Raw genomic sequence first — 25,431 nt, 5'->3', positions numbered from 1 at the left:
ATTGCTCTAGTTGTCCTGTGCTCTTTAAAAATAGTAATAATACTATACAGTTATCAGTAGGACTTTTGAAATTTCATAAACAGTTCTTGGACTTTCACTATTCACTCCCAGCATCCATGGGGTCTGAGGCTTCTAGGATGGTGCCCCTGCTCTAGGGTGGTATTCTTTACTGCTTATCCTTCGAAAACTATTTTTCAATGTCCTGCATAAATGCTGAATGCCATTTTTGTTCTTGGTGGCCTTTTCTAAACTGAGGCAAGATTCTGTTCTTCAGGAAGGCACGCAAAGGTCTTCCGTTTGACCTGAATGCTTAGCTGCAGAAAACACAATTTTAGGATTTCCTCAAGCTGTTTGCACGATCCCTGAAGGTACAGATCATAAAGATTTCAAAGGAATTTTAGGACCTGGGGAAGAAAGGAAAAGCTCACCTTTGCCCTTAGCTTTGTGTGTCCATCAGCCAGGGGATCTACGGGGCCCCGGCTTACTTACGGGGATGCCAGGTGTAAGCAGGAGGGTCCGATTTCAAAGTACTTAGGGAACTCTTACTCCAGGACCCAAATAAAGGGCTGAAGCTTTGATTTGCAACAGAAAGACAGCCTCAAATTGTTCTGCAGAGTCCTTCCTACTCCAAGGAACAAGATTCAGAGAGATCAGAGTAATAACTTCCAGCTAAAAGGTGCTGGAATTCCTCTTGCTCTGTCAGCAGGAAGGACAGAGAGACTGAGCTGACACTCAGACCCACAGTAAGACCTCCTTAAAGATGAGGTACATACTATCACACTGCAGGGAATTCACTGATGGAAAAATAATGACAATCATGTCTTCTGGTGGCATCAAACCAGCACAACCCACAATTTGCCAAAGGTCTTTGCTAACTTGGGTGTGACTCTTACTTGCCACTTTCTGAAAAGGTGTGAATGGAATCACAGTCTGAGCTCACAGAAACAGTGTCTGGAGACTCCAATCCTTACAAACAGCCACGTGTATAAAGATGTGAAGTGCAGTATTATTTATAAATGTTTGATTAAAAATTTTTTAATTGACGTATAGTCAGTTTACAATGTTGTGTCAATTTCTGGTGTACAACATAATGTTTCAGTCACACACATACATTATTTATAAATGTTTAAATAAAGGGGAACAAGTTGATAAATGACAGTGATTTTAGTCGAGAGTAAGTTGCTCATACCTTAGTAATGAGACATAGGGAGATTGAGCCACTACATGGAAAATACCTAAGGCACAACGTTCAGTGGAAAAGAAAAGATGGAAGCAATTGTACGTACATGGTTATGGCAATCATAGGGAAGGTGTATGGGGAAAATGACTGAAAGGTACTGATAACATTTATTTGAGTGTGTACTATGGGCCAGGTGCTCAATAAAGTGTGAATTATCTCATTTCATCCTTACCAAAAAATTCTGTGAGGAAGCTTCTATCAAGATGATTCTTAATGGGATGAGAAAACTGAAGCTAAGCGAAGTTAGAGTAACTTGCCTAAGATCGCACTGTCATTACTTGGGGGAAGCAGATACTCGTAACTTCTCTATTAGGAATCACGGTTGTATTGTAGGTAGGGCAGTTATACGTACATTTTTTTTAGGGCAGTTATATGTACATTTTTTTCTTTTAATCTATTTTCCAAATGTTCTGTAGTGTGATTATATTAGATTTAAAACATTTAAAAATGTGTATTAAATAAACAACAAGGTTTTACTGCATAGCACAGGAAACTGTATTCAATAGCTTGTAATAACCTATAATGAAAAAGCATATTCAGATATATATATATCTGAATCACTATGTTGTACACCAGAAACTAACACAACATTGTAAGTTGACTATACTTCAATTTTAAAAAGTGTATTAAATTAGAACTCATAACTTCCAAGAATATTTAGATAATATGCTCAGATCTCATTGGACAGTGAATTTGAACTCTGATAAGGCTTACTGTCTGATTAAGCCAGGAATGAAAATGTCACCCCAAGTCAAATTCAGTAGACAGCTGAGCCCTGGCTACTGAGAGGATTCAATGTGATAAGGCATGTCAGGTGCCTAGCACTGTGCCCGGGGGACCCTAGTCAATACACAACAGATATTATCTGCTATTATTACCATGTGCCAGGTACTGTATTTAGTGCTCCTCACAGGTACCCTGAGTGTTTAGTTATTAGTATTTCCACTTTGCAGATGAAGAAACAAAGATTCAGAGGGTTAAGGAACGTACCCATTGTCCCTCAGTTATTAAGTGGTAAAGCCAAGTCCAGCAGTCCTTCCCCTCCCCTGTACCAGCTTCTCTCCAACATAGGGGAAACATACATGGTGCCACATACCTGCCTAAACTGGAAGCCCAACCTGCTGTGGATTTCCCCCACTTGTAGATAAACCCACACTGGAGAACTTTCCATGTAAGTTCAAGCTTTCCATCCTGGGGTTCCAAGTCCTCTGGCATCTGCCCTGACTATATGTCAAAATCCACTTTCCACTTCTATCCACAAAGGACCTTCCTTCTGAGTTTTCACCTCCTGCAGAACACTGCATTCTCTTGGTCTCACCTAATCCTCTCCATCCTTTAGGACCCAATTCAAGTTTAGCCTCTTCCAGGAAGCCCACACGCCCACATCAATTTCTCCCTCTCCTGACTTCCCATAGAAAATAATTTCCGTTATTTAATTATACTCCATGTTGTTTAATCCTTCAGTTAATGTACCTAAGACTTGACCCTCTACAGTTGGTGGTTCTTAAGCATAAGTCAATTTTATGTATGTTTCTTTCCTATCCCTCCAGAGTGCCTGGTACAGTACAAGTTCCTTTATTATTTGTATTACCTAGGACTCTTATTGCAAATAACAGAAAACCTAACTCCACTTGGCAGAAGCTAAAAACAAAAAAAGTGAGGATGAGGGGTAGGGGGAAGAGGTGTTTACAGGCTTGTGTAACTGACAGGTCCAGTGGCATGGTGCACGGTTGGATTCTCAACGACACCAACTGAGCTGGCTTGGGCATGTAGTCACCCCAGCTCAGGTATGGGGCCAGCTCCACCTAGACTGAGAGTGGCCATGAGACAGTGTTTCCCAAAGGAAAAGCAAGCTGCCCTTGTCAAAAAGAAGGATGCACAGATACTGAACAAGCAAGAACAACAGATGTCCCTTACCTTACTGAATCAACTTCCTCCACACTTTCATATCAATAATTATAACTGTTCTTCACTGGTCAGGCACCAGACTGTAACCCCATTAGGAACTGCCAGGCAGCAACAGAGCTCTTATTAAGCTGATCTCAACTGAAGGGAGCCGGGCCTAGGGGCAGAGCTACAAAGGGGAGCTTACAAATCTCTGACACAGCATTTTAATACCACAGGGGATTTTTTTCCTTTCCCACAAATTGTGTTAACCCTTCGGGACCAGGGGGGAAACCCCGTGTAGAGCTCATTAGTGGCTCTCCTTCAGAGCTCTTCAAAGAGGCCCCGTCATTTGCCAACGTGATTTTTCTTAATGTTGTGCAGACGGCAGGCTAATCCATCTTCAAATGATCTAATTGACTCTAACTTTCTCTTCAGGAACGCTGCGTGGAGTTGCAAAGTCTTAATTGTGGGGTGTGTGCTGAACGTCTCCAAGATTACAGAGCCCAGCACTCAAACCAAAGCTGGGGAATTTCCAGCTGAAACTTTCGGGGGGGAGAAAATGGAAGGTGCAAAGTGGCAAACGGGGGCGCTTCATCAAGTCTATTCTTTGGCCCCCGCGTCCTTAAAATGGAAGAAATTCTTCAACTTACTGCCTAAGAATTTCCACGCATCAAAGCCTCATGCTTGCATCTGTGGTTAGGGGAAATGGGTAAACTAAAGGGGCAGGCAGAGGAGTAGCTGGAATCTTCTGGCTGGTTGGGTAAGAATAAGGACCCCAAGTGGCCCTTACGTGAGGTTTTCCCGGCCTTATGCTTTCCTTAGCCCATCAACCCTTACACATCTGCAAAGGGCTGAAAGAAATAAAATAGACTTTCAGAGAGGAGATAAACTATGCAAAGTGGGTGCAGGGTTGGGAGGGAGAGGCAGGTGATGGAGCCAGAAACTGCTGTGCTTCCTGGGGTGGTGGAAGGTGGGCACACAGAAGCAGGTGAGGTGAGTGCACATATACCAAAGGCTTTCTTTAACTTAGCATTTCTTTTAAATCCTGTGTAACTTATTTATCTTGTTTACTCATCACAATTACTCTATGCAGGTTCAGTTGTTTTCTGAATTTACATTAGGCTCCCAACTGAGGCGGTGGCTGCAGCTGGTGCCTGGCAGAGTGGGATCCAGACCTCTGACTCCAAGGTGGACAGCACTGGCTAAGCCCCACCTCTAGACACGCCATGAGGGTTGCTGGAGGGATGGGTCAGGGTCACGTGCAGGCTGTACACCCCCTCTTAAGGTTCCTGGAATGTGTAGGTACAGAGAATCCAGCTCTCCCATTCCCTGGCTGGCCTGGGGGAACTCATTTTTACTAGTATGACGTCATATATTCAACAATAACATGGTTTCTGTCACCATCAGACCCTCAGGCCTTTGTTCTGCCTTCGCCCACAAACATATTTATATTGGCCCCAGCTAACAATATCCCACTTTCCATTAACATTCGCAATCCCTGATGTCTCATCTGGTACACAATACGCAGGAAATCAGGCTGTAAAGGAATTGGCGGTAAACCTAAGGCACTTTATTAATTCCACTTTCATGTCTCCAGAGACAGTGAGAAGGGGAGAGCACAGTCAGGTTCCTGCACCAGAGCCCCTCTTTCCTAGAGACTGGCCCCTATTCTCCTCTTAAGCCAGGGCCCCCCAAAGAGTCTCCATGGGCCATTTATATTAAATAACCCTAAAGAAGAAGCCACAGAAAGCAAACCCCAATCATCAGGATAGCAAACGTCCATTGAGGGCTTGTTACATGCCAGGCACTGTGCAAAATGAATTACACACATTATCACACTTAATCCACACAATCCTTTGAGTAGATGCTGTTATGATCCCCATTTCTACAAAAGAGAAAAAACCTCACCGGTGATCCTGCAACCCCAGAAGTTCTCGGCTTGCAGCCAGGGAGCACTGGAGTGTCCATGACTCACTCACTGATTGTTCAGATATTAATCAAATGTCCTCTCTGCACCAGGGGTAGAGGACACAACGGTGATTTTCCCTTGAAAATCAGAGACATATTCATGTCCCTCTTCCCGCAGTTCCCCCTCATCCTTAATGATGGAAAAATCCAGGTGAGGGTCTGCTTCATCAAAGAGTCACCGAAGTTTATGAGTGTGTGCAGAATGGGTGTGCAGATGGGGTGGGGAAAGGCGGATGCGTTAAATACCAGCTCTGTCCTAGGCCAGTGCATTTAGCATTTTGCATCCATTTTCTAATTTGATTTCATTCTTTCTGTTCACTTTTATTTATCAATTTGATCTTTTCATTTGCCTCCTCTCCAGGCCATCTCAGATCTACTTCTCTCCAACTTATCTACTCCCAGCCTAGACCAAGTCATCAAACCACCTAGTTTTCCCACATGGACTAATCCAGTTGCCTCCTCACTAGTCCTCCCGCTCCTGCTCACACCCACCCCCGCCTCCACACAGCTGCCAGGGCACTCTTTGATTGTAAGTTAGAACATGACACGCCACTCCCTCAGCTAAAACCTCCCACAGCCGCATTGCACCGCAGGACTTGGCTGCTGCTTACCTTCCCACCTCACGGCACTCCCTCCACCCCTCACTTGCCCAGTTTCAGCCACACTGCCCTTCTTTCTACTCCATGATCGTGCCAAACCCTCTCCCACTTCCAGGTCTTTGCTCTTGCTATTCTTTTGCTTAGAATAGTCTCTCTTCCCCCAGCTCTTCACCAGGCTGGCCTGTTCCATTCCTCAGATGTCGGCTCAAAGGTCAATCCCTTCAGGGAAAACTTGTGCTCAGCAAGCTGTTAAAGCAGCCCCTTTCCTACCCCCAGACACTTACACATCATCCAATATTCTTCCTATTTAATTTATTTGTTTCAGTGTTTATTGACTGTCTCCCATTAGAACTGAGTTCCATAAGGATGAAGAACTTCCCTGGTCCTGTTTGCTGACGTGTTCTTGAAGCTTTGGCCGGGCCCACAGTAGCTGCTCCATTGATATTTGCTGAATTGGCCACATTAGCAAATGAATCCTCCCAAGGACTGCAGGGTGGCCATCTCAGGACATTCTTATTTTGTGGCTCAACAAACCAAAGCTCAAGGCAGGCCTGGGATTCAAACCCAGGTCTGCATAGTTCCTATGCCAGGCCACTTTTTACTATGCGGGGTAGTCTCCCAAGGCCATCAAAACACCAGGAAGATGCAGGCTACAACATAGATCAATCTTGAAAACATGCTGACATGAAAGAAGCCAGACACAAGAGGCTACGTGCTACATGATTCCATTTATGTAAAAGGTCCGGAAGAGGCACACCCAGGGAGACAGAAAGCAGATTAGTGGCTGTCAGAGGCTGAGGGCGGGCGAGATGGGGAGTGCTTAATGGGTACGAAGTTTCCTTCTGGGGTGATGAAAATGTTCTGCAATTAGATTGCAGTGATGGTTGCACAACACTATAAACAAACTAAGTGCCACTGAACTGCACACTTAAAAATGATTAAAATGGTAAATCTTATGTTATGTATATTTTGCCATCATCATTATCATCAAAGCAAGGAAGATTCCCCAGGAAAGCCAGGTACCCACAGCCATTTGGAAGCTGACCCAGGAACCCACTCAAGCCTCGGTCTCCTTGGCCCCTCTGCTGTGCTGGCTGCAGATACGGGAGCTGTGCTGCCTCCTCCCCTGGTCCTGACCCTCTGCAGAATATGCTTGCCAGTGTGGTGGGCTGTTTCAAAATTAACCCTAATCTAAAAGAATAACATTTTACTTTGCAACTTCACAGCGTTTCTCTTTGTAATTTACCCTTTCTCTTTAATCAGGATGATCACCTAAACAATCATATATATATTTTTTCAATCCAAGAGGAAACGTAGCCTGCTGACTGCTGCTTTGAAATCTTGCCAGCTGTGGCTCCCATTTTTTGAATTTCTATTTTTAGCCCTAAACAGAAAACTGATTCAAACAAATACTATTCTGGAGGCGTTGTGAGTTCTGTAGTGTTTTTACCAAGGAAAGTCTCTCTCAACCAGAACTAAGAGGGGATGTGGTAGGGTTTGGTGTGGAGCCCTGTGCTAGAAGATGCCTCACACACCTTCCCAACTCCAAAGCTAGAACATCATCCAGTTCCCAAATTCAACAGAATGATTCTTATTTTGCCCCCAATCATCAAATCTCCCTGTGCTCTCATCATTAGAGTGCTTTGTGAGGGTTAGAAATCCTGACTTCTTGATCACTTTTCCTGAAGTCAATGAAATAATCTGGACAACACACGTGAGACGGAACTTTCAGGACTGTTCGGAAAGAAGCCACGATGTTGAGTGTGCACTGCCTTTCTGGGTCACCTGTGCAGAGTGGGTTCCCTGAGGGGCCATGGCTGCCTGCGTCCAGGTCACTGGAAAATGAATGAGCAAATGGCACATCATTCACTCAGTGAGCACTTCAACAAATACCTACTAAATGCCAGTCACTGTTAAACCCATGACTTCATTTTAACAAAGCAAATTATTACTCAATTCCTACTGTGCACTGGGTATAAAGAGTGAACAGGTGAACAAGATCACTGTCACTGCTGCCACTGAGTTGATGATCTATCCAGTCTACGGGCTGTGCTGTCCAATAGGGTGGCCACAAAACATATGTGACTACCAAATGGTTAAAATGTGGCTAACGCAATTGAGGGAATAAATTTTTAATTTTATTCAATTTTAATTAATTTAAATTTAAATTAAAAACTGAAGCAATGTAAAATATTTTTCTGTTAAATACAACTTAATCGTTCTGGTAGGACTATATTTTACTTTATTTAACTGCTGTATTACCGAAGATTTTATTCTTTTATTATACTTCATGTGTCAAGCAAGTACATTGCTTCCATCATTACATATTAACACATCACCAATCTATAAGGTATAAATAGACTGGTTAATTTCAGATGATTTTTCTTCTGTACATCATGTAACACTGTAACGTGCTTATTTGAGTATTTTAGGCAGATAGCATGAGTGATGGGGAAACCTATGTAAATAAATCATAGTTGGTAATTAAATCAAAATACTATTTTCATTATAATATCATTAATTCATTTTTCTACTTAAAAAAACTATAGACAAGTTTTGAAATTTAAAACAAAGGCATATTACTGATGAAGAATTGAGGAGTGATTTAGAAGATAGTATTTACATCAGAACAATAATGGGGAAAAGAGACTGGAAGAAGGCATGTTGTAAATTTCATGATGAATACCAGCTGGGCAAAGCCAAACAAAAACGTTGCTTATTGTATTAATAAGTTAAAGATAATAAAGTAGAGAATATTAATGAGGTATTTTCAGCAAATACACTGAGTTTGACTTTAAAAAGTTCCCTTTCAACAGTCAAAAAAGAATCAATGAAACTGGTCACCTGAAGTCAGAATTAAATGTCTCACAAAGTTTTTTTATACAATTTTAACAGAATCTGAGCTTGTTACTTTGGCCAAGTATAAAACCACTTTTAGATGGAGAGATGGTAAAAGAAATGATTGTTTTAGATATGGATGGAGTGTAGAATGCAAAACTTATCTAACAAAGTCAAAGATCAAGTGATTCATATTTTGAAAAATTGTAGATACTTTTTTTTTTGCTATAGATGAGTCAAGAGTTATAAGAGAAACTGATCAATTAATTCTTTCAGTGCATTTTACTTTAAATGACTTCCAAATTCACAAAGAAATGTCAATTTGTAGTCTATTAAAATCAAACTCCTGGAGTAGTCTTTAATTTTTTTCATTCGTCAAAGAATTTCAGCAAGGTGTGAAAAAATTAATTTCTAGCACGATGGATGGTACTCCAGCTGTTAGGTCAAAAATCTAGACTTAGTGGAATCTTAAAACAAGACTGATGGTTTCCTTATTGCTTTGTTCTGTATGATACATATTGAAAATATCTGTGTTCAGTGTACTGAAGCAGGCTCTATGAATAGCATCAAAGATAGAGTTGTTAAAATTGTTTCATATATACATGCAAATGGAATCGTTGCCAGTTTACAGAAATGTTGAAAGAAATCAAAGGCAATCAATTTAATGACCTAGTGTTTGTTGCCAGTGCTTGTTGATTGAATTGTGGAAGAGTTTTACAGTGACTTACTTTGCTGTTAACTCCAATTCAAGGCTTTATTGAAACAGAAGGGATGCTTGCCAAATACTCAATAATCAAAGACAAAAAATGGCAAAATGATTTACATTTTCTCACTGATGCCACACTGGAGGTGAACAAGTTAAACCTGCAGCTCCAAGGAAAGGAAGAGCTTCTCGTAACCTGACTAGTCAGGTATGGGAATGTATGTTGTTAATGAGACTCTTCATAATACAAATCAACAATCATGATTTTTTTTATACATTTAACATGAATCAATATGCAGAAGATTTTAATTGTAATTAAATTAAAGAGTGTTATAAATTTACTGCAAAAACTACAAGAAAAATTTGAAGAATGCTTTGTTGGTATTGATAAAATTTAGAGTTGCATAAATACACCTTTACATTCAATATTAATAATACCGAGTTGAAAGATTTAGTGAACTTAATGTGGATAGACATAGTTTAGAAACTGATACGCTTACGGTTCAAAGTCAAATCATTTCCTCTAAAAGTGATTAACCAGTTTTGTAATGTGGATGTGAATATTAAAGAAAAATGACTTCTTGGGTTATTGGACTCAATTTGGTTATGGGTTATTAGATTTGGTTATTGGAAAACTTTGAGCATATTTGGAACAATTTGGGGATGTGAATCTATGCTTTTACTTGTTAATTTTATAAAGCACAAATACAGATGAACTATTTCTGATGAAAATGTAGTATCCAAATTGTGTTGCAAATATAAGTTACACCCTGGATTTTGAAAATGCAGAAAAAAGAATGCAAAATGTCAATAATTTTTATGTTGATTTCCTGTTGAAATCATAGTATTTTGGACATGATCAAATAAAATATGTATTAAAATTAATTTCATTTGTTTCTTTTAACTTTTTAAAATGTGGCTAGTAGTAAGCTTAAAATTATATATATGTAACTTGCATTATGTTTCTGATGGGCAACATTGCTCTGGAGACACAGATAAATATCATAGCACTCATCATATTATATTCTAATGGTCTTGAGACAAAGCTAGGGTTTCATGTGAACACATAGAATGGCTACCCAGTCCAGTCTTGGAATAATTAGCATAAGGTAAGGACATTAGAAGTTGGCCACAGAAATACTAGGCCATCTGCTGCAGTAACAGATGTTTGCAACAACTGACCCATGATCGCTTTTTCATTCTCTACAGAATACTTCTCCACCCAATGGCAAGCATCCACATTTAGGTTACTTCACCATTGTCCAAGTTCTGGGAGTAGGTTCCTGACTTATACACTAAGCAATGCCAAGGAGGTTGAAGAGCATGGGTTAATCTCGGCTGGCCTGAATTGACCCCAGACTAATCTTCTAATGCTACCGACCGTGGCGATCACTATGGAATGTATTTACTGAAGATAAATGATGTTCTGTAACCATGAGTTCAACTTACTTAGGGCAGGGTATGTCTGCCTGTCAGCATTATTTAGTAATAATAATTGGATTTATGATCTGCACCTGGTTTCAGTGGAGTCTTGGGGTTTTGATGGTTGAGGTGTGTCACGTGGCTGGAATGTGCCTATGTGACCAGCTCACTAATAAAAGAACTCCACGGTGAGCTAACTTGGGGCTTCTTGGCACCCAGGTGCTTCACATGCGTGCCAGCAGAGGTTTGGGACCTGCAGACAAAGGGTGTCCTGCACAACCAGCTGGAAGACAAAGTTTGCACCTGAGATCTCTGGACCCCTTGCATTGCACATCCACGTCCTGCTGTTGCTGTGTTGTATCCCTTGCCTGTAATAAAACTGTTCTATGAGGATAAAATGAGTGCTGTGAATCCTTTCAGCAGTCAAACACATACAGTAACTAATATGTAATTCAGTCAGAGTTCATCAATCAATCGTCTCCCCACAGAGGAGGCATAAAGCCTGAGTCCTGGAGTCCACTAGCCTGGGCTCAGATCGAGGCTTCATCCCCTGCTAGCTGAGTCTCCCTGAGTGAGTACATTACCTGAATGTTCGTGTCCCCTCAAAATTATGTGTTGGAATTTAACCACCAATGCGATGGTACCAGCAGGTGAGGCGTTGAGGAGGTAATTAAGTCATAAGCCTGAAGCCCTCATGAATGGGATTACTGCCTTTTATAAAAGGGACCCCAGAGAGCTCCCTTGCCCTCTTTCCGCCATAGGAGGACACAACGAGAAGATGGTAGTCTGCGACCTGGAAGAGAGCTCTCACAGGAACCTGACCATGTTAGCACCAGACCTCGGACTGCCAGCCTCCAGAACTGAAAGAAATAGACTTCTTTTGTTTATAAACCACCCAGTCTGTGATACTCTGTTACAGCAGCCGGGACCGACCAAGACAGTGAGTGACTTAATCTGCGCAATGGGGAACGAATAGTGCCTTCCTCAAAGGATTCGATGAGTCCATCCTTATGTAAGGTTTTAGAAAGATGCCTGGCACAGAGCAGCACTTGGTAAGTGTTTGCCACAGTTAGCAAATTCCGTCTGTTGAGTCCTAGAAGCAAATGTCTAGAAGTTTTCTGTCCTTGTTTTTAGCCTCCAAGAGTTCATAATTATTGAGGTCTAGACTCTGAACACCTTTCAACACAATTAAAAAGAACTTATTATAATAAGAAAGACCACATACTTGATCACTTATCAATTTTTCTATTTTTCTAGGCAGGAAAGTAAAACATTAGGCTATCTGGTCAAGGCTACTCGATGGCAGTAAGATCAAAAGACACAAGAAAAAATGCTCCGAAAATTACAGTCAAACAAATACAAGGGATCTCAGTCTTGTTCGTTTTTACAATCTCTCTTGGGAATTTCTTCCTCTGCAAAACTTTGCCCATGGACTTAGGCAAAATGATTACCATGCCTACCCCTTCAGTCTTGACCTCTGTCCCAGGTCCTAGTCCCCAACACAAACTTCCCACTGCATATGGCCACCTGAAGACCAGGCAGGAACAGCAGTTTTGACTATGCTATCTTTCACTGACAGTTTCCTCCTAGCCTGTTTTCTCCCACAGCTTTCTAGTGGCATGGCAATCTCTGGGGATATTAATGCTGGTGCTGCCTGCCCTCACATTCACTCCTTGCCCTTCCCCTGCTCTGCTCAGCATCCACAAAGGAGATGACCTCCACAGGCTGCAATTCTCAGGCTTCCTGTGTCAGCTGGCTTCTTGTAGTTCCCCTAAGAGGAGGCACTGGCTGATGTTCGGAAGTGGGGAGGAAAGGAGAAGCCAAGCTGTTTCCCCACTTCTTTCTGCCTTGGGTGATCAGTAGGAGCATCTTTTCATGGCCCCAGTGCCCACAGGGCAGTCTTGCCATCATCCCAGTCTCCCCAGATGACCCTACTCTTGGGCTCCGGTAAAACCATCTCTTCTCTTTGTCCCGCCAGTCTAGGCATCGCTGTGGCTTCTAACTGTTGCTTATCTTTGAGTAGCATCACCACCCTCTTAGCATAGTCAAGATTATTCATAACATTTCATTTATCGTGTTTGTTGTAAGATTCGGTTGTTTCTCTTGTAAAGCTTTGGGAGTGCACGAACAGATCAGTAATGAACCTGTATTCACAAGTCACACATGCAAACCAGTGTCCTTATATTCCTGTGAGCCTTCAGGGCCTGCCAGTCAGGCAACAAGGTCTGATCAGTGCTTTAAAAATACCCACATGAAGACACCAGAGGGCTGTCTCCAACACTACATCACACTGCCCCCTGCTGCAATCCCCTTCAAACAGAGGCACTCAGTCCTCAAGGCAGGAGCCTAGTGAAGACATATAGGAGTAAAATGCTGCAAGCAGAGCCAGCTACTGACCAGCAAAACAGTTATATCCCCCTCACCCAGAGGGCGCCACTGCAGAACTTGGTGACGGTGATGGTTGGGGTTCCTACACGGAAACTCACTGCAAAATCATTCTCATTGATCTAACCACACACCATCATGCTTGGAATGGGTGGGAAAGAAGCACACGATAGATTAAAAAGGACAATTAACCCCTCAAAACAGAGAAAGAGAATCCAAGAGCAAATTGCATGAAATTTAGAACTTGAAGAGGTCTTACTATAATAAAGGAAATAGCAAGTTAAGTTTCAATGAGCCACAAAATTAAGAGTTAGAACTCTTGGATGACACTGAACTCAAGTTCTTCAGTTTGCAAATAAAGAAACTGAGGCTCAAAGAAAGTAAGCATTCTGTTTAGGGCACTGGCTAGTGAATGACACCAAAGGGCCTAGAACCCAGACAGATATCTTTTCTCTAGACCCTTGCTTCTTAGAGTATGTGGACCAGCAGCAGCAGCAGCACCTCCAGTTAGGAAGGCAGAGCCCCAGGCCCCACCCCAGCCCTCCACCTTTGGAATCTGCATTTTAACAACACCTTACGTGACTTACATGCACATTACAGTTTGAGAAACAGTGTTCTAAAGCACACTCGGATTCCTCTGGGGCTCTCTGTTCACCTATAGCCAGAATTGGGGTAGAGATGTTCTCCATTTCTTGAAAAGTACTTGCTCTGTGACTTATAGCAGAAGCTGATACTAGAGTTCATAAACACAGGAAGGGAAAGTGTAAATGCTGGAGAATGATGACTTTGAGATTGGTTTTGCTGCCTGGTACCCACTCATATGACTTAAAAATAGCTTCTAAGAATCCAGACACCTGGAACATAGAAGGATCTTGATAAAAATGTGATAAGCAAATGAATAAAACCTTGTCACATGTGGAGAAAAGATTTCAGGACAGAGTTTCTTAGATGTTTAATTTAACATGTTTGTTGAGCACCTATTATGTGCTAGGTGCTGTGTTAGGTGTGGGGATACATTCATGACTAACACACAGACTGAGAAGCTTATTTCAGAACACGTGCTCCGAGAAAGGAAGGACTTATCTCCCCTCTTCTCCCTTTAAACGTGCCCTGCACACAAATATACTTTGCCAATATTCACAAGTATCGTTTTAACTGGAAGTTTTCCACACCCTATTCATACAGTGGGAATTGTTGAGTGATGGGGGTGGGTTGGGATGTAAGAGCTTGGCTTCTCAACCTTCCGGACTTTTGGATCTATCCTCCTAGGACTGGGAAATCCTTCTTATCTAATCTCTCCACATTCCCTCCATCTGCCCCTTCTCTGCAGAGCGCTGAGTTTCAAGCGGTTTGATGAAGAGATGGAGTTTAGCTACTTCACTGGAGCAATGGCCCCCTGTGTTCTAGGCCAGCTGTTGAGTGACTTCCGGTCTCCCCTCTGCAAAGCACCTCCGGCTGTGACCTGCTTGAGTAGCTGTGTTGAAAGTTATCCTTGAGTTTATCTTGAATTGAAAATTAATTATCACTTCCTGGGCTGGGCCAGTGCTCAGCTACACTTCTTTACTGTGGCTGAGACTTGGAAGCAGATAAGAGAAGGAAAGAATTCATCAAAAGCTGGTCACTTTGTCTTTCTGCAGAAAGGGACTTGAGCCAAAGGCCAATGAGACAAAAGGAAATAGAGGTTCAAGGTCTCTTGTTGGGGTTCACGGCAGGATACTTTGTCCAGAAGGACTCTGGCTGGAAAGAAGGCATAGCCTCTCTGCTAAAATAGCGATGATGATGGAGACATCCATCTATATCATGAAGCTGCTATGTGCCAGGCACAGTGCTAGCTACTTTACACACATCATCTTATCATTTCACTTAATCTTTATGATGACCCTATGAGATAATTTTTTTTTATCATGACCTTCCTACAGATTGATTCTGCAGGAGACCTCAGAGGATGAAAGAAAAGAAATACAACTCAAATTCACTGAACTTTAATTATATAACAGGCCCCATGCTAGGATTTTTCACGTGTCAGAAGATAGGTGAGATAGTGGAGTCAGTCAGTCAACATTCTCTCACTCATTAGAAGAATAGTTACTGAGTTCTACTCGGTGTTAAGGATGCAATATTCATTGTCTAATTACTGCCAACGACAATCCTATGAGATAGGCACTGTTACTGCCTTCTCACAGAAGAGGATAGTTAGATGTTGTTTTTCTTTTCCCCTCCTTCCCCTCCTCCTCGTCCCCCTCCTCCTCCATCTTCTTTTTCTTTTTCTTTTTTTCCCAGTAAGTAATTACTGAATGCTGGCTATGTTCTAGGACTGGGGTGGAGTGGTATATGAAGCAGACCAAGTCCCCACCTCATAAAGCTTACTTTGCAGACAAATAAACAAATAAATAAAAAAGGAAAATGTTAAGGTAGTGATAAATGCTCTGAGATAAATGAAGCAGGGTTGTATGATAGAAAGTGATTCGGGGGTCATATCTGAGGAGGTGACATTGTAGGTGAGAACTGAACGACAGAAGGGAGTGAGTCATGTCAAGATCTCGGAACAAAGCCTCCCAGGCAGAGAGAATGGTGAGCACAGAAAGCCCCAGGCCTGCAGAGCAAGCCCGGAGGGTGCAAGGACCAGAACCAGGGCCAGCGTGGCTGGAGTCAAATGACAGAGATGAGAGGCTACAGAGGTCGGCAGGGAACCTACACATCTGGGCAATGAGCTGGGAATCTGTTCCAAACGGGAAGTCCTGGTAGGGTGAGGGGCCTACCAGGGCAGAGGTATTTTTAAAAAGCTCACTCTGGTTTCTGTGATGAGAAACAGTCTGTAGGAGACAAGGGTGGAAGAGGGTTAACAGAAGGCTGTTAATTCTGAGGCTGTTACAGAATTTCAAATGGGATAGGAGCCTGGCTGAGAGGGGAGAAAGAGGGGGTGAGGTGGGGGGGTGGGGGAGTGAGGTGGGGGGTGGGGGGGTTGGGTGGAGGGTCGGAAGCACTTGCTGGTGCAGTGGGAGGCCCCAGCCTACTGGGCAAGCAGTTAGAGGGCAAAGCTCAGTCTTTGTAGTCTCTGCAGAGCTTAGCCAAGAGCCTGCTGGCATTTTGTAGGTGATTGACAACTATTTGTTGCACTGAACTGGTGCTTAACGTTGGCTGGAGTGGATCTGTTTGCCTGCTGGAAAGCTCAAGACCTATGTACCAGGAGGCCTCAGGTAAACATGAATGATATACTATCGGTGCTCCCCAGCCCTCACTGGGGTCAATTAATCAATATAATGACCCCAGAAGATTAAAACTGAAGAAGTCGGATATAAACTAGGTCCAATTAAAGCCATTAAATCTTTGTGAGCCTTTTCAATAATATAGTGATCAAAACATCTTCCCTAAACTCATGGTTACCGGAGGGGAAAGGGAGTGGGAAGGGGTGAATTGGGAGTTCAAGATCTGCAGATACTACTATACATAAAACAAACAGCAAAGTCCTACTGAATAGCATAAGCAACTATATTCAATATCTTGTAGTAACTTGTAATGGAAAAGAATATGAAAAGGAATATATGTATGTATATGTACGACTGAAACATTGTGCTGCACACCAGAAATTGACACTACATTGTAAACTGACTGAAAAAAAAACTGATTGAAAAAAAAAAAATCTTCCCCAGAGAGCAAGTTTGGAGCAGAGAGGTGATGTATATAAAAAAAATCCCAACTGTTACCTTATTTGAGGGAAGAAATTTAACAAAGAGAAGCTATGATAAGGAACAATACCCCGGGGCCCTCACAGGCCTCCTAAGACCCACCCTGTATTGTCCTCAGACATCAGTAAGAGGGCTCCAGTGGAGGCAGGGAGTATGCAGTGACAGAGGAAGGACCTCCAAAAATCTGTTCCTCCATAAAAGCAGCAACACTGGCAAAAAAAAAAAAAAAAAAATTGTAAAAATCAATATTTTCAAAACTCTGGAAATTAGCCAAAGGCTGGCAACATTCTGAGGAGCATTTCTTCAAGAAAAAAGGCTGAAATCTGGCGAGATCAGAGTTCTGAGGAATTTTCACCTGCCCTGTGCTCATCTCCATCTCCTGAGTTCCGCGGTCACCTTGAAAACCAGCAGCTTAGCAGTCACTGGACAAGGCAGAGGGGGCTGGAGCACCACAAAGCCCCATTTCCAGAGAACCGGTATGACTTGACCTGTCTGGCAGCCTTCCGGAAAAATCCCATTCACAAGACTTGTTTTTATTTGACTGGACTCAGAGCTTCTAGGTGGGAAAAGTCCTAGCCCCAGGACATTTGTTGGGAAAAAATTCATAGTTGCCTGGGGTAACAATACCAGTTGGGGAAAACAAGAGCCTGGCCAAAAAGCTCAAAAGCTTAAAGGGAGGAATGAGATGTTCATAAGGGGCTTTGAAAACCTCTGACACACTCCTGGGGACCTAGAAAGGCACATTCATGTGAGGAGGGATGTGTGCCTGCCCAGGAGAGACCTGAGAAAGCCCTAATTTCTCACCTCTGGCTAACTTTGCAGCCCCACTCAAGCAGAAAATGAAAGCAAAGGCAGAATTATCAACTGCTGGAGTGCTAAAGGGATGCCCTCAAGCACACGTGGAGACCCTTGGTAAAGGGTGGGAGACTTATTGGTTTAAAGAAATCTCTGTCCAGCATTAGCTGATCACTGAGCTGAGTAGAGACTTCAGTAGCTACACAGACGGGGAATATAGACTATTCAGAAGTATTCCAGGAAAGTCACTAAACAAACAGCAACAACAAAAACACTCAACAACAGAGGGGTGGCGATCTGATTTCTAGAGTTGCCACATTACATTATTTAAATACCCAGTATTCAGTAAAAGGTGGTTCTCTGAAAAGATCGACAAAATTGACATTTAACTAGACTAGCTAGTTTCACCAATAAGAAACAAAAAAAGAAAATACAAGTTACTAAAATCAGCGAGAGAAGAGACATCACAACTGATATTACAGAAATGTTAAGAATGAAAAGGGAAATTATTAACAACCCTATGTCAAAAATTTTAGATAACTAGATGAAATAGACAAATTCCTAGAAAGACATAAACCACTAAAACAGACTCAAGGAATAGAAAGTGTGGACTGTGATGGAATATTATTCAGCCATAAAAAGGATGAAGTCCTGATACTATGATACACATATACAATATAGTGCACATGCTATAATACAGGTTAACCCTGAAACCATTATGCTAAGTGAAAGAAGTCAGACAAAAAGGACAAACATTGTATGATTCTACTTATATGAACTATCTACAACAGGTAAATTCATAAGACAGAAAGTAGACTAGAGGGTATCAGGGGCTGAGAGGAGTTTCTTAGGGAGTTGATGAAAATATTCTAAAATAAGATAGCAGTGAAGGTGACACAACACTGGGAATGTACTAGAAACACTGAGTTTTACACTTAAAAATAATGAATTTTATGGCACATGAACTACATCTCAGTAAAATTATTATCTAACAAAAAAGAAAAATAAGAAGGCCCCTGCCCTGGGCCTACATACAAAAAGTACATAGGAAATAAATCTAGTAAGAGTAAAGCGTACACACGGGATTCCCGGCCTCCTGTGATCTGGCACTCAGCGCTGGCCCAGCGACCTGAACCTTAAACATCTACTCCCGTGATTAACACTGTTCCGGTCCCAGGGGTCACCTCTCTACATCTCTTGCCCTGTGTCCCCTGAAACAGGAGACAGCCGTGATTGTACACTGTGAAGATCTGTGTGTTGTGTCGCTGCTGGTGGAAGTGATGGGCACTTGGAGCCCAGGAAGCAATGCAGGGGTGAAAGCACTTCAGTAAGAGAAAAGATAAAGTCATCAATTTCAAATTCTTCTTCCCAGTTTGAACGTGACAGACTCCTGTACAACAAACTATCATTCCCAGGATCACGAAGCATCTATTTTCCTGTTTTTCTTTATATTCCAATCTTCTGAAAGTTCTCACAAATTAGAGTAATATTTGCAAGAGTTTCACATGGCTGAGAAAAATGCTGTCATGTGAAGTGTTATGGATTGAATCGTGTCCTCCCAAACCTACATGTTGAAGTCTTAATCCCCAGGACCTTATTTGGAAACAGGGTAACTTGATTACAAAGGTAATCAAGCTAAAGAGGTCATTAGAGTGGGTCCAAATATAATACGATGCGTGTCCTTATGAAAAGAGGGAACTTGGAGAGACACACACACAGGGAGAATATCATGTGAGTGTTAAGGCAGAAAAAGGGGTTGTGCACCTACAAGCCAAAGAATGTCAAAAGAATACATGCTATGTGAAAATCCTGCATAAAACAACACAGGTATTCATTCTGCCGAAATGAAGGCAATAAAAAAATTTTAATGGAACTAATGTATAGCAATCTATAAATTATATATAGTATCGCTGGCCCACAAACAGAACATCCAGACATGAAGAATAATGATTAAAGTAGTCAGTTTTGATAGTTCCTGGCTTCTAGTCATACAGAAACCATAATTTTGCATGTATTTTTAAAATTTTGTCATTATGAAGGTACATTTGTCAATGTGGGAGGACAGCACATATTTCATTGAACAGTTTGCTAGCTTGATTTACAACATGTAAATACGTAGACATGCGGTATGTGGGCTCATACTCTTGCCCCAGGCCCTAGCGTTGTTAGGGGTGGGCCAGGACCTAGCAACGACAGAAGAGAGAAAGCCTGAAGCTATGAACAGAAGCCAAACCAACATCTCAAACTTGCTCCTACTACAAATGAAAATGCCATTCTGGAAGCTTCATGTGAAGACCTGACGCAGATCCAAGAGGGGGCGGCAAGGGCCTCACACACTGTGCCTTCCTGGGCCAGAGTCCCAAGGGTGCTACAAGCCTGTCCCATCCGAGGGGTATGCAGCCCTGTGGTCTCAAATGGCACTCAGCTCTCCCCACGTTTCATACACCTGATACTGTGTGAAACACACAACATTTCACTGTTGCAAATATCAGGGTGTGTCTCGGGCTTGCATTCGATTTCCTGGCAATGACTCTTATTCTGCCACCTTCAAGCAAACAGAGCAATCTTACGACTGCACGGCACTCCCACCTTGGAGAAAGACTGTGCAGTCTGACAAAAGGCTTTCCGAGTCCTCCTCAATGCTGTGATATTCCCCACAGCGACCATTTTGTTACATTCTGCCTGTCCCCTTGCAGAGTGGTTTGGCTGCTTGTTGAGGGCTGTGAGGATAGGGAAGGGAACTATCATAATATCTGCGAGTTAGTCTCAGGAAGAGAGAACCTCTTAGAGATAGGGTAGGTGGTGGCAGCTGAAAAAGGAGAAAAAAGCAAGATACATCACCAGTTTCTAAGGGACTGAAATAAAAGGGTATCAAAATCCACCAGCAATGCCAAAATGAGGATGAAGATTAGGCGGCAAAAGGCCCTGTGGGATTTCCAACTTTGATTATATTTTACTGCAGCTCCCTCTGAACATGGCAACTATACATTTCATGCTATTGCTGACTAACGTGATGGATAATCGGACAGCTAACATAAAACAGAGGTGCCTGACATCAAAGGATACTTTTAGCTGTGCTTGAGCATCTTTAAGGAACTTCAATACCCATTCCATAGATACCTGCTCATGAAAGTGGTATACTATCTTTGCATGAAATTAAATCCATGAAAGATAGGCTGGGCTCATCAGAAAGGCAGCAGCAAAGAAAGAATGAAAACTTCAAGAAGTAAGGACATAAAGGGGCTTAAAAATAATTTTGATAATAAAAAAAGGAACTCTGATGCAAATACAACAGGCAGAAAGTCAACAGCCCCGTCTGGGCTTAATAGCAAAAGCAGATTAGTGAACCACATTAATCAACTCAGGACACAGATTATCAGCCACATTTGAAACACAGATTAACAGGAACAAATAAGGTACCAGAGTGGGAAGCATTTTTACAGCCAGTAACAAAAGTTTTCATCTTTGTTTAAATAAGACTTCAAAAGGATTCCACATATCAACTAATAGTGAGATCATTAAAAAAAAAAAAAATTAACCTCAAGAAATGCAAGCCGGAGTGGTCACACTTCTGACCTGTTTTAAGATCAATCAACATTTTCTACCTGGGCAAGTAGAAGGCAATTAGCACTTGGGTGATTTTAAAGACTCTTTAACAGTTGTGTTTAACCGGCTGATGAAATAGCAGAACCGCGTGGCTGAAAGCCAATGTTCATTTTCACCCATTACCTGTTTTATTAATGGGATTGTGGGCCACTGGGCCTCTAGGCACACACAAATATATTAAAATATCCCACACTGTAATTAAGAGGCACAGAGGGGATTAGAGTAAATTAAGTGGCTGTTGTGTTTGCCGTTGGTTTAGTCTAGTCAGACATTTGGATGCTCTCGTGTCCGAGCCCAGAGACTTTTACTTCAGAAATCTACAAAAGACAGAATATATTTTCTTACAGAGCAAGAGTTTTAATAAATGGGTCTTTCTCCCCCAAATAAAAATAAACATAAAGAAAAATGCCCCAAGTGGATGCTCCTACAACGAAAGACAAGATCCCCTTAGCCAGAAGAGAGGATAAATGCAAAGATAGTGTTGGTTAAAGAAACTGGATCTTGTGACTCTATTAACAAGGACTCGAAATGAATCAAGCTTCCGTGTAACTCTCAATTCAGACACAGGGCTGCCTTCTCCTAGGAGTCAGAGCTGCTTCTGAGTTCTTTAGAGGGAATAAAAACAAAGTGATCACCTAATAGTTGACATGTTCAATAACTAAAGTATCAGAACAGCTTACAGAAACATAGAACAGATCCCCTTTCAGGCAAAGGCTAGAGAATAGGTTCCTAAGCCGGCACTGTTTCATGTCTTATATGATTTCACCACATCCATTGTAACTAAATGTTAGCTCATGTGTAAAATAGTTCACGGAAGTAGATTTTTTGTTTTGATTGTTCAGTATCAACATTACCATGCTTGAGATTACTGCCAATACCGGTCTCCTGTGAATCTTCATATGAAAAAAAAAAAAAAGCAAATGGAATGAGGGCAGGGCAAAAATGGAATGAAATCTAGAAACACAGTGTTTTGGCCCAAGCAGAGGACACTGCCTTTGCCCTAAAGACCTCCAGAGAAACAATGAAAAATGACAAGAAAGGAGATATAAGTACTTACGAGGATCCTGGACTTGCAGTGGGAGGAGGGCCTGAAGAAATGAAAGAAAAACAAAGGAAACAGTTGGTCTGGGTGATTGGAGGGTGAGCATGGGTAAAATCAAACCATTACAAATTAAAGTTCTCAACCCCCTGGAGGTGATATTTATTTTTCTGCAATTTATTATTTTGCTCCAGCTCACCCAACCACCTCTACGAGAAAACATACCAGTAAGAATGTGTCTACATCCCACAGCTCAGAGGCTGAAAAATGCTAAGACAAGGGTCAAAAAAATGAGTTACAGAGGAGGCATCATCACGAGATGCAGAGAGTTTCAATGGGAGGCTGAGTGAGCACGCGGACACCGCAGGAGCAGGCAGGGGTCTTTGATGGCAGATGGACAGTAAAGGGGCATGTGCCCTGGAAATCCAACTTCGCTGGACAAGGAACATCCTTGCTGAGAAGAATTCACTGGTGTGGTGATTTAGAATTAGGGCTGAGGTCAGACAGATCTTGACTCTGCTCCTGCTGCGCTACTGACTGGCTGGGTGACCCTGAGCATGGTACTTCACTGCTGGACCTTGGTTTGCTTATTTCTAAAATGGGTACAATTGTCCGAGCTTCAGTGTCGCAGGGCACAGTCAGTGCATGCTCATTCCCTCCCTCCTCACCCCCAAGGAAGCTGAGGGCCAAAGGCCATCCCCAACTGCGATGCTGCTTACCGAACTTGACAAACAAGACTCCAGTGGTAGAGACCACTTTCTTGCCATTTGTCGCCACGCATTGGAAGTAGCCTGTGTCCGTGGTGTCAAGGTTTCTAATCCGTAGCCGAGACCCATAGTTGGTTGCCCGAAAGGAGATCCTCCGGGGCTCCTGGACCACAGGCGCGTCGTTTTTGAACCAGCGGATGGTGGGAGGCGGATTCCCAGAGACTTTGCAGTGTAGTTCTGCCGTCTGCCCTAGGGACGTGGTGATGTTGTTCATCGGCTCATCGAGGGTCAGGTAAGAATCTGTGAGCACAGGGAGAAGGGGGTAGGTGAGAGGGGCAGACAGCTGGAGAGCACCTCCAAGCACACTAAATTCATTCCGTGCGCCCCAGACCAGAGAGACTGAACGAGGGTGGCATGGTGGAGACAGATGAGGCATGAAATTATCTATCTCCTGAGACTTTGTGACTACTAAACAATCACCCACAGAGCCTGCTGCTTGGAAGGAAATTTGTTACTAACCATGGTATAAAACCCGAAGTTCTCAAATGACTAGTACCCATGGATAAATGCATTTTCTACATTATGAGCGTTTGTATTTCAGAAGATAAAAAAAATACATGTTCCTTGTTACAAGCTCAAACAATGCAGTGAAGAAGAAAATGAAGTAAAATTTGCCTCAAATCTCCTCACCCCAAAATAACACTATTCTTAACATTCTGGCAAAGATCCTTCCAGTTGGTCCACTTTAGAGAAGAAAGAGAGAAAGTACAGAAAACTGGAAAAATAGAAGCCATCTATTTATATCCACATGGCCCAAGATCAGGAAGGAGGCTGGCAATCTTCCTGCCAGTGATGATACAATAAGGGTTATGAAGGCCGGGTTGCTGGCAGACAAAGTGATGAGGCAATGAAATCATTTCCATAGTGTTACTCATATCAACCACAACACATTACAATATATAATTCTATGTATTCAATTTTAATTGAGATATAATTTGTTCCAGGAAAGGCACCGATCTTACATAGCTCCACAGGTACTGACCAATGCATATGCCCAGGTAACCAACGCTCCTCTCAAGTTACAGAACAATAGAACATCATCAATATCCCAGAAAGTCCCCCCAAGATCCTTAGTAATCAATCCCTGCTCCCACCCACTCCCCTGCCCCCATGCCAGGCAACAAGAGCTCTGATGTCTATCATCATAGATTAATTTTGCCTGTTCTAGAATTTCACATAAATGGAATCGCACTATAGATACATTTGGCATTTGGCTTATTTTGAGATTTATTAAACATTTTAATATTGAATAAATTGTATTTAAGCTTATTCTTCAATAATATAATATTTTAAATATTGTATTGATATCAGTTGTGGGATACAATTACAAAGAAAATAACTTAATTTTTAAAAATTAAGTTCAATATACTTTTTAAATTGGTCTGCTATTCATGTATACGAAGTTTTCTTTGATTTCATTTTTCCTGACCATTCATCCTTGGGTGGGTGTCCCCATCACACCCTCCCATGGCCCTCTGCCCTTCCTCTCCCCACACTGGGATGGCTTGTAAAGCAGCTGTCTTTACCACAGGGTAACAAGCCCCATAAAGGCAGGCATCTAGAATGTCTTGGTTATCAGCGCATCCTCAGTGTATCCTACCGTCTGGCAGCATTGTCCAGTAGAACTTTCTGCAATGATGGAAATGTTCCATAATCTGCATTGTCCAATTGGCAGCCACTAGTCACAGGCTGGGCTATTGAGCAGATGAAATATGGTAAGAGTGACTAAGGAATAAGGTTTTCAATTAAATAGCCATACGTGGCTAAGTGTGTTGGACAGCACAGGCACAGCACAGTAAATCTGTTGAATTTAATAAAACTCTATTGACAAACAACATCTTTTCAAGATATCTAACTGGCTAATTTAACCACCCAGGTGACTGTGACATGATTTCACAAATGCCAAAAATAAGTGATTCATTATTTGCTTTAATTTTCCACCAAAAAAACTGGGGAGAGATGTTGTCAAAGTCTGGACAGCCCTTGAGAAGTGAGTCACACGTGTGAATGGCATTTATCATGATTAAACATGACTATCACTCACTGTGTTATCATGACACTTTCCATCTCACTTAAGCCAATGACTAATTATCTTTCACAACGGAATCATGAGCTCATCAGTGATTTTGCTAAGGTCTTGTTTCCTTACATTTATATCCCGATCTGCATCTTTGAACATGTTTCTAGAATCTGTATACATACATAGGCAACCTGTGAATGTGTTTGCTCATAGATATAACCACACGTGTTCCTAAGATGTGTGAGATGTGTCCAGAGAGTAGAGAGACTAATTAACAGGTGGTTTTATGGACCTGTTACAATGGCTTTACAGTCCATCACATGCCTAGAGAATGGGTAACTATGCACCCTCTGTTGGAAAGAAACATAGACATAGCAATCCTACAACAATGTAAATGTAAGCATAGTGATTAATGCTCCATTGAGCAGGTGCTGGAATTTGATTGACTGGGTTTGATTCACTGTCTGCCCCCTCAA

General features: G+C 42.1%; 1 protein-coding gene across 2 annotated transcripts in view; it reads right to left on the bottom strand.

The window, feature by feature from the left end:
* ROR1 (receptor tyrosine kinase like orphan receptor 1) overlaps positions 1-25,431 on the bottom strand; it is a 388,377-nt gene that overhangs the window by 96,230 nt on the left and 266,716 nt on the right. For both annotated transcript variants that reach the window (XM_032494476.1, XM_032494474.1), the window contains exons 3-4: positions 22,888-23,175; positions 22,187-22,217 (exon numbers count right to left, since the gene is read on the bottom strand). In XM_032494476.1, the coding sequence (XP_032350367.1) occupies positions 22,187-22,217; positions 22,888-23,175 (319 nt within the window). The remainder of the gene's footprint in view (positions 1-22,186; positions 22,218-22,887; positions 23,176-25,431) is intronic.

Source organism: Camelus ferus, chromosome 13, assembly GCF_009834535.1.
Source record: "Camelus ferus isolate YT-003-E chromosome 13, BCGSAC_Cfer_1.0, whole genome shotgun sequence".
NCBI lineage: Eukaryota > Metazoa > Chordata > Mammalia > Artiodactyla > Camelidae > Camelus > Camelus ferus.
This window is presented reverse-complemented; position numbering and strand designations above follow the sequence as displayed.